The sequence below is a fragment of the Emydura macquarii genome, unplaced genomic scaffold, assembly GCF_026122565.2.
Source record: "Emydura macquarii macquarii isolate MOO-44397 ecotype Brisbane River unplaced genomic scaffold, CSIRO-AGI_Emac_v2 contig_205, whole genome shotgun sequence".
NCBI lineage: Eukaryota > Metazoa > Chordata > Testudines > Chelidae > Emydura > Emydura macquarii.
The window spans coordinates 109,295-118,878 of NW_027130342.1; the positions used below are offsets into that span (position 1 = coordinate 109,295).

General features: G+C 45.1%; 1 protein-coding gene and 1 pseudogene across 1 annotated transcript; one reads left to right on the forward strand and one right to left on the reverse strand.

The window, feature by feature from the left end:
• Window positions 1-424: 424 nt before the first annotated feature.
• LOC137151430 (olfactory receptor 14A16-like) lies at window positions 425-1,378 on the forward strand. The gene has a single exon (XM_067545696.1). The coding sequence runs from the start codon at window positions 425-427 to the stop codon at window positions 1,376-1,378; it is 954 nt and encodes a 317-aa protein (XP_067401797.1).
• A 6,302-nt stretch (window positions 1,379-7,680) lies between these two features.
• Window positions 7,681-9,090, reverse strand: LOC137151441 (olfactory receptor 4D10-like; annotated as a pseudogene).
• Window positions 9,091-9,584: the final 494 nt, after the last annotated feature.

Sequence of the window (9,584 nt, forward strand, 5' to 3'; positions counted from 1 at the left end):
GAGCGTGGGAGGCATCATTACAGACAAGCCGGCTTGAGGGACCATCAGAGCTGAGGCACCAACTTTGCTAGATCTGTGGTCTTGGGCTGTAATTTGTCCCAGTCTTTAATGCATTTCATCAAGTGACATCGCGGTCCAGATCCTGAGAGGGTGTAAACTGAAAGCTCATCTCTCTCACCAACAGAGGTGGGTCCAATGACAGATTTTCCCTCACGCACCTTGTCTCTCTAGTGGTCCGATTGTCAGCACTGAAGAGAACTCCCCAATCCTAGTCAGAGAAGTGAGGAGAGCTGTGTTCCTTTGATACTCACATCATGAGATATTACTCAGAGGGGAATCAGGGTCATTCCCTCTGACAATCTAATCCTGATCCGTGACTCTTTCCTTCCCTCCGCAGAAAGGACACAATGTGCTGAGGAAGAAAATGTCCAATCTGACCACCGTCACCGAGTTCCTTCTCCTGGGATTCTCTGACATTCGGGAGCTGCAGATTTTGCACTTTGTGGCATTTCTAGTGATTTACCTGGCAGGCCTGCTGGGGAACCTTCTCATCATCACAGCAGTAGCCCTTGATCACCACCTTCACACCCCAATGTACTTCTTCCTGATGAATCTGTCCATCCTAGACCTCGGCTCCATCTCTGTCACTGTCCCCAAATCCATGGTCAATTCCCTCATGAACACCAGGTCAATTTCTTATTCTGGATGCGTCACCCAAGTCTTTCTGTTCATGTTCCTGGGTTCAGATGATCTCTCCATACTGACCGTCATGGCGTACGACCGATACGTTGCCATCTGCCAACCACTGCACTATGAGAGGGTGATGAACAGGGGATCTTGTGTCCAAATGGCGGCCAGTGCCTGGATCAGTGGTATACTCTACTCCGTCCTGCACACTAGGAGCACATTTGCAATATCTTTCTGTGGAGGCAACACGGTGGATCAGTTCTTCTGTGACATTCCCCAGCTTCTCAAGCTGGCCTGCTCTGACTCTTACTTCAGTGAAACCGGGGTTATTGCCCTTAGTGCATGCTTAGTCTTCAGCTGCTTTGTTTTGATAATCGTGTCATATGTTCAGATCTTCACCACAGTGCTGAGAATTCCCTCTGAGCAGGGCCGGCACAAAGCCTTCTCCACCTGCCTCCCTCACCTCACTGTGGTCTCCTTGTATATTTTCACTGGCACCTTTGCCTACCTGAAACCCACCTCCAACTCCACGTCAGGGCTGGATCTCGTGCTGGATGTTTTCTATTCCATGGTGCCTCCAGTGCTGAATCCAGTCATCTACAGCATGAGGAACAAGGAGATCAAAGCTGTCCTGAGGAAACTGATTGTGTGGAGGTTATTCACCAAGAATGAAAGGTCCATCTTTCCCTGATGACCATGGTTTCATTCTGCATTTCTTTACAGATATAATCAACTGATGACATTTCTGTCTCCATGAGAACATGCTGTGCAATTTTTTACTGCAAAATGCTGTATTTATAGTAGTAAATTCCATCTATCCATCTATCTATTTATCTAAAGGATTGTATACTGCCACCAGCACTATTCTCTCTGACTACATTGTATATAGAATCAGTAGCCATATCAAAGTCTATAGTGGATCTCATGGAGTCTCTGGCTCTTCTTATCTTTCAGGGTAAAAACCCCCCCAATGGATTGGAGTATCAGTGCAATAGCTCTTTGTTTTTTGTGTCTGTCTTTGTTTTTGAGTGTTTTTTTAAACTAGTTGGCAAGTGGGTTGATTTGTTTCTTTCTTCTAGGTGTTTTAAGGTGGCAGTGCCTGGGGAGATGGTGAGTGTTCAGTTAGACAGCATTGTCAATATTTTTTTCATATTATGGGAGGTCTATGTTGGATATTAGGAAAATCTTTTTCATTAGGAAGGCGGTGAAGCACTAGAATGGGTTACCTGGGGAGGTGGTGGAATCTCCATCCTTCAAGGTTTTTAAGGCCTGGCTTGACAAAGCCCTCCCTGGGATGATTTAGTTGGGCTCGGTCCTGCTTTGAGCAGGGGGTTGGACTAGATATCTCCTGAGGTCCCTTCCAACCCTCATCTTCTGTGATTCTATGATGTACTGGGGGCTCATCCCATGTGTCATCTCTTTGATAGGGTTTTCTGAGAAAGCTGAAGGTTTTCTTTCCACAGGGACAAAGGGATGCAGAAGAGGTGTCTGCATGGCTGAGTTCTTGTTAAAGTAATTATGTTAATAGTGCCGGGATATTATTGTGTTATTAATGATGTATTATGGAATTGTAACTGAGTGATGGGCACTAATCTCTTAGCCAGCCCTCTGTTACCACAGCCCCAGCTGTGAGAGGTAGATTGGAACTGGCTGGGAACACCTGCACCTGATTGGGGCAATGGGGAGCCAGATGCATGTGTAATTAACTAGGGGCTATAAACAGGCCCAGCTGAGGGAAAGAGAGGAGGGAGAAGTCAGGGAGTGGAAGGGGAGCAGAAGCTCTACCTGCCTGGCTGCAGAGGCTCCTGAGATAGCTAGCCAAGCTGTATGTGTTCAGAAGGTGGTGGGACTGCGCACTGGAAATAAACTGCACTGGCTGCTGAACAAGAGGGTCTCGGAGTCATTCGTGACAGAGAGGGTGGCCAAAGTGGAGAGGCGGCAGCAGAGAACCCTTACGGAAATCAAGCACCTTACAGAGACATTTTAAATTATTTTAACCTAAATCAGTAAATCAATGCTATGTCATTCTTCCTGTGGTGAAAAAGTGTTCTGTGTTTGCAGGTTTGTTAAGAGGAATGTGTGCAGCGTTTCTTAAAGACGATCAGACTGGATAAGGAGGTGCATTGTGATCCCATTGAAGTCACTGGGATTTAGCCAATCTCTTCAAAGGGACGAGGATTTGGCCAAATGCACACAAAGATCCAAGAGCGGCTAACAGTAGGTTGGAGAAAGTGAGTGCAACTGAGATGAACAGGGGAGATCTCAGCTAAACCTGTGCTAATACAAAGTAGCTCCATCAACATTGCTGGTTTAATACTGACTGGTTCTGGTCCAAAGACACTAGCCTAAATCCAATAGTGAAATAAACACTGGTGTTTGCAGTGTTGTTGCAGCCATGTTGGTCTCAGGTATTAGAGAGACAAGATGGGTGAGGTGTTATCTGTTATTGGAACAACTCCTTCTGGTGAGAGAGACCAGCTATCAGACTTATACAGAGCTTTCCTTCAGGTCAGAAGAAGAGTCCAGTGTAAGCTCGAAAGCTGGTCTTTCTCACCAACAAAGTGGGTCCAATAAAGATATCACCTCACCCACCCTGTGTCTCTAACAAATGCTAAGGTATTTGTATGGCGTCATGTTGCTATATTATTGGTTTAAGTGAAAAATGCCATTGACCTGCCATTTCATACACCAGGGGTTCCCAAATTGAACCCAGAGTTGGGCCAAAGCACAGTCCTGAGTGGTCCACCATGGGTGGAGTCTGGGCCACCGACCTCCCACCCAACCTCATACATTGGTGGAGTGGGGGCCACTAATGGCCCCCACCCAGGGCCAGAGGAACCCAGCATCCCCGATGAGTGGTAGAGGACAAAATAGAGATGCTGAGAAGTAGGCAGAGGGCAAGGAGAAGGCGTCGGCCCTGGGGCGGTGGCTCTCAGGGCAACTGGAGGAGACCAGAGGGTTCACAGCCGTGGCCACTCCGAGCCACCACACCCTGTGATCGGTGGCTGTCAGCCTCCCCTCCCCCCCAGGGACTGGGGCTCGGTGGTTCTGCTCCATTTCTGCCTCACCAATGCAGTAATCAGGACTGTCATAGGTAATGATTATTCCCCTCTATTCGGCATTGGTGAGGCCGCATTTAGAATATTTTGTCCAGTTTTGGGCCCCCCAATACAAAAAGGATGTGGACAAGTTGGAGAGAGTCCAGCGGAGGGCAACAAAAATGATTAGGGGGCTGGAGCACAGGACTTATGAGGAGAGGCTGAGGGAACTGGGCTTGTTTAGTCTGCAAAAGAGAAGAGTGAGGGGGGATTTGATAGCGGCCTTTAACTACCTGAAAGGGGGTTCTAGGGAGGATGGGGCTAGACTGTTCTCGGTGGTGGCAGATGACAGAACAAGGAGCAACGGTCTCAAGTTGCAGGGAGGGAGGTCTAGGTTGGACATTAGGAAAAAGTTTTTTACTAGGAGGGTGGTGAAGCACTGGAATGGGTTACCTAGGGAGGTGGTGGAATCTCCATCCTTAGAGGTTTTTAAGCTGCGGCTTGACAAAGCCCTGGCTGGGATGATATAGCAGAGGTTAGTCCTGCTTTGAGCAGGGGGTTGGACTAGATGACCTCCTGAGGTCCCTTCCAACTCTAATATTCTATGATTCTATGATTCTATGATTCTAATGGCCAGGCCCGACCCAAGAGCCTGCCTCTGCCCAGCACTGGCAGCCCCCGAGTCCTTCCCAGCTAAGAGGTGCCCTTTGCATCTGAATGGAGTCTTAATTCCCAGGCACACTGCTCCCAGGGTCTGCACTGATCCCACCCCAGCAAGGGGCCCTGTGTATGGCAGGCAGGGAAGAGCACAGTCTCCCATCAGATGAATTATGGACTTTCCTCACTGGCGATAAACTCCGAGTAGGATATTTCTGCTTCATGTTTGGCTGCCTGCTTTAGGATCACATGAGCTCCCCCTCGGAGTTAGAGACCCGGAGAAGCGCAGAACAGGTGGGATGTGCCGACCTCAGCCCCGAGAGCATGACATTATCTGGCGGCCATTCCTGGAAATGACCCAGCCACTTCTCTCTCCAAACACTGCAATGCTGTTTAACAGCAGAGGGAAATGCCAGTGCTTCTTTCCATGGAGAAAGTCCAAGATTTCAGAATTTGGTTTTGTACCAAAAAAACAAATAAAAAAAAGAAAAAAAAACCCAGCAAATAACAAAAAGGAAAAAAAAAATCAAAAGATCAGATGAGTTTGCAAAATGAAGAGTTTAAAAAACTGAATTGGAATGCATGAAGGAAAAAGCCAATATTTGGGAGTGAGACATTCACTAAATATTGATCTACTTTCTGACATTTCAAAATACCACTAGTTTTGGCAATTTTCACATGTTGAAAATCAGATTACATTGAAAGAACAGAAAAAGGCCCATGTCTGTGGCTGATTGTTCTGAGGAGGGTGTGTGTGTGTGTGTGTGCGCACGTGCGTGCACACGCGTTAAAAAGACTAGACAAGAAACAGGGAGAGACCAAGGGCAGAAGGAAGAAAACAAAGCAGAGGTCTGTAAGCAAGATTGACTCTGGGTGAAGCCTACAGAGAGGTTCTAGGCTCACGATTCTGAATGAAGCAAGCTTGGGTCTGTAAACTAAGAACGTTTCCTTGTCTTTGGTTCCTCCTGTGTTCAGAGAAGCAGGAATTTGTACATTAATTGTAAATAAACAAGACTGCATCAAAGAAAGTAGCAGATGTTATGGTCATTTTCTGCTCCTGGCTGGAGCAAGTTACAAGGCCCCGAACTCCAGCTAACCACTTGGGTCAAAAAGGGCAACATAGCCAAGCTCAAGTTATTGAAGTCAACACAGGGGTAAATAGGTGAAATCTAATGGCCTGTAATATACAGGAGGTCAGACTCTCTATGACCAGTTGATCCCTTCTGCCCTTAAGCTCTATGACTCTGTTTAGCTGCTCTACATATAATATGTCTGCTTCTAACAGAATTTAGCACATTCATTCCCCCTCCCTCCCAAACAAAAGTTTGGACCAATGCAAAAGGGAAACAACCATGGTGTCATAATTACACATGAGAAGTGAAAGAAGAGTACAGGAGGAAAAAGGCATACCACTCTATATTAATTACATACTTATTAAAAAAAAACAACAACAGTTCTGTGGCACTTTAAAGACTAACAAATTTAATTTTAGCAGGCATAAGCTTTCGTGTGGCTCAGCTCACGTCGTCAGATGCAGAGGTAGAAATGAGTAACATACTTATTGTTATTGTTATTAATACAACTCTGTATTGACTGTGGAAATTAATACCATCAAAGAACACATGGGAAAGATGAATGTATCACTGTTTTCTTATTTGTGATTGAATGCTTTATAATCCAGTGTAGAAAGCCCAAGTTTTTGAAGAATGTTAACGTGGATGGATCCACTAATAAGTGGAAAGGACACCTCAAAGTGCTTGACTCCCACTGGTTGGTGAAGTCTATGCCGGCCATACACTCAACTCAACAGCGTTTCTGTCTATTTCTCTGTCGGTCTGTCTATACTGTGATAACTTTTCAATAGCATATCTCATTGGTTCCAAAATTTCAGGGGAATGTTTTAGGCACCAATGGCTAGAACCCTCTTGATTTTGGGGAAAATCAGACACCAAAAGAGGAAAAATGTGGGACTAGGAGCTCCTGCAATCTGATTAGCACAGCCTCGGTTACAACCACCTCTGCAATTGTCAATAGGTTGTACAACTGTCTTATGTCACCATTAAAGCCCTCTATCATAACAATATTCAATCTCATCTCAGCCAATTCTCCCAACACAATTTAACATCTTGACACCCTGCATTACCCTTAGAGAAAGAAAACAGATACCTAGGGGAAGGATTAGGAGGAAATGTGGGGAAAGGTGGAAGTGGGGGATGTACACAGGGGAGAAAAGGAAGACCCTGGTATGGGGAGAGGAGGGAAGGAGGCATACACAGAACCATTGCTATGGGAGAAGGATGGAGACCCTGGTATTGGAGGCGGCCAGGATGAGGGTCACATGGAACCCCTAGTGGAGGGAAGATGGGGAGGTGCTGTGAGGAGTCCCTAAAATAAAGAACAATGGGAGGGTGGCAGACAGGGAGCTTGTGCGGGGTGAAGAGGGCTTCAAGCACCCCAGCTGCATGCAAGGAACTTGGCTGATGGAAGCTATGAAAGGTGAGATCCTCATGTACAATGAATTTATTCTGACATCACTAGACGCCAAGAGCACATTTATGGAAAAATTGGGAAAGAATCTAAAAAGAGATATCGCTTAGAAGAATGGCAACAAATCTGAAGGAAGGCTAAAAACACATCCATTTGTGTAACTATTCATGGAAATTATTACAATATACTTCATCTATGTTAATTCACTCTACTTAAATACAGGAAAATATATAAGAAATGGAGTCATAAACGCAAGAGAAAATGTGGAGGAATAGCAGCCTGTCTGTATATATGCTGGCAATGCCCTAAGATAATCAGACAAAAATAACACAACATTTTAGGAAATGTTGAAATGTTGAATAAAAACATTTTAGAAATGTTGAACTAAATAGATTTTTCAAGATTATTAAAGTTTGACCACCTATAGATTTCATAGCTATAGTACAAAGTTGGTTACAGACTCACAAAAGGGCCGATTCACAATTATTGCTAGTGGCAAGAGCTCATGTCTGGAGAAGGACAGAACCATCAACATTAGTAGCATGGAGACATAAAGAACGGGCAATCCTTCCCATGGAGAAAATGGCAGAGATCCCCAAATCAGGGTTAAGTAGAATGCATTAGGAATTAATACCTTATTTGGAAGCTGAATATAATGAAAACAAACTTCATGCAAAGAGGCTGACCAATACATTTTTCCCTAATGTCACAAATAGGAATTATGAACAAAAAATTTAATCTGATGGGAAGATGATATGGGATAATTATTACAAAATGGAAAATAAAAGAGCATCCATGATAAATTCTGTCTTTATAGTTTCTTCCTTGAGAACAGGATTCTGCTCGTCAATCTCCTGATGGCCTTCTTCATCTCAGCGTTTCTCAGCGTGTAGATCATCAAGTTCAGCATCGGGGTGATTGCAGTGAAAAAGACGGAAGCCAACTTGTCCAGGGGGAATTTCCAGAAAGTCCGAGCACAGATGAAGATGGAGGGTATGAATTGTAAACACATGACTGTGATCTGGGTTCCACAGGAGGACAGAGCCTTGCGCTTCCCGTCCGTGATATGTTTCTTTATCTTCCTTAGGATGACAATGTACAAAACAAGCAGGATGATGAACATGACTATGACGAGACCATCAGCAACTCAACCAAGTAGGTGTAGGTGCAGGCCAGTTTGATGACTTGCGGAACATCACAGAAGAAATTGTCCAGGATGTTTGGACCACAGAACGGCAACTAGAGGACCAGTCCAATCTAAACAATTGAGTGAGCAAATCCACCCAGCCACACCCCTGCCACCAACCCCATGCACACACGCTGATTCACAATAGTCAAGTATTGTAAGAGTTGATGGATAGCTACATACCGATCAACAGCCAGCAACACAAAAACAGAAACTGAAGAAGAACATTTGGAGGATGCATTCATTAAATGAGATGGTTCTGTGCTGGGAGAGGAGACCGAATGGTAATTTGGGAACAGTGACTGATGAGTCACTGACATCTAGGAAAGCCAAGTTGGCCAGCAGGAAGTACATCAAGGTGTGGAGCCGGTGGTCAGTGATCACAATGGTGATGATGGTGAAGTTTCCCAACCAAGTTATAACATAGACTATGAAGACGATCAAGAGGCATCGCTGCAGGTGAGGCCCAAGAGGACAAATTCTGTCACTGTGGCGGTGAGGTTGTTTTAGGAGAGTAAAGAGTTAAAAGCTGGACAAATGGTCAGGCCTAAGCTAAAGGGAACAGGGTCAGGGCACGGGCAAACCTTGTTTCTGGTATTTGGTATAAATTCTAGTTAGAGTTGTGTTATCTTTCTTCTTTCCCTCCCTTCCTGGCCATCTGCGCAGGGAATGAGGCTAACAAAATAACTATCTCCCCTCCTGCACAAGGCCTTTGGTGGGAAGAGAGCATTATCTTCTTTCCCTCAATTGCATACGGTATATTTTAAAGAATGTTAGTAGGTTTCAAGGTAATGTGCCTGCGCTCTGTGAAGTAATTCTGTAAACAACAAACAGGGGAGGTTATAATTCTATTAATAATGTAGTTGTTAATATTCATTTCCTAGCTGTTAATGTAACCAAATAAGGATCTATGGGGAGTTGCTGAGAATGTATATATTTACATACTGTTATGGATAAAAGGATTGTAAAGTAACCCCCCCCCCATCACTCACTCGCGGCATCGAGTTGGAACGAGTAGGTAATAAAGGGTTCCATCTCCCCAGTCCGCCCCAGGGACCCCCTGTTCTTTATCTCTAACAGTTGTGCTGTTCCATTTACTAGCCTCAAAACACGTCTGCAGAGATAACTAAGAATTAGTATGAAGAACTTATTACTCACTCCTTGAATTGCTAATATTAAGTCAATATCAACTCCTCTTGTACACAATTTTGTTTGGGAATTTTCTTACCTTACTAAATTCAATCAGCCTCAGTAGAGGGCAACCCTGCTTCAGCAGATGCTAGGAGGGACACCAGTGGTCATCCTCAGTTCGGGGGTCATTGGGAATGAAGAGGAGTGGCTTACACACCAGTTCAAGCCTTTGGCTAACCCCTGTCTCCATTTATCTTCCTGCAGCTCTGATATGGCACACCACCTGGGGCCCAGAGGGTCAGGATTGGGAAGAATGTGGGCTGCAAAGAGTGCTCTTAGGATGGACTTCTCAGAGTCCAGTGGGTCTCAACCGGGTCACAAGGAAGTGACAGGAGGTC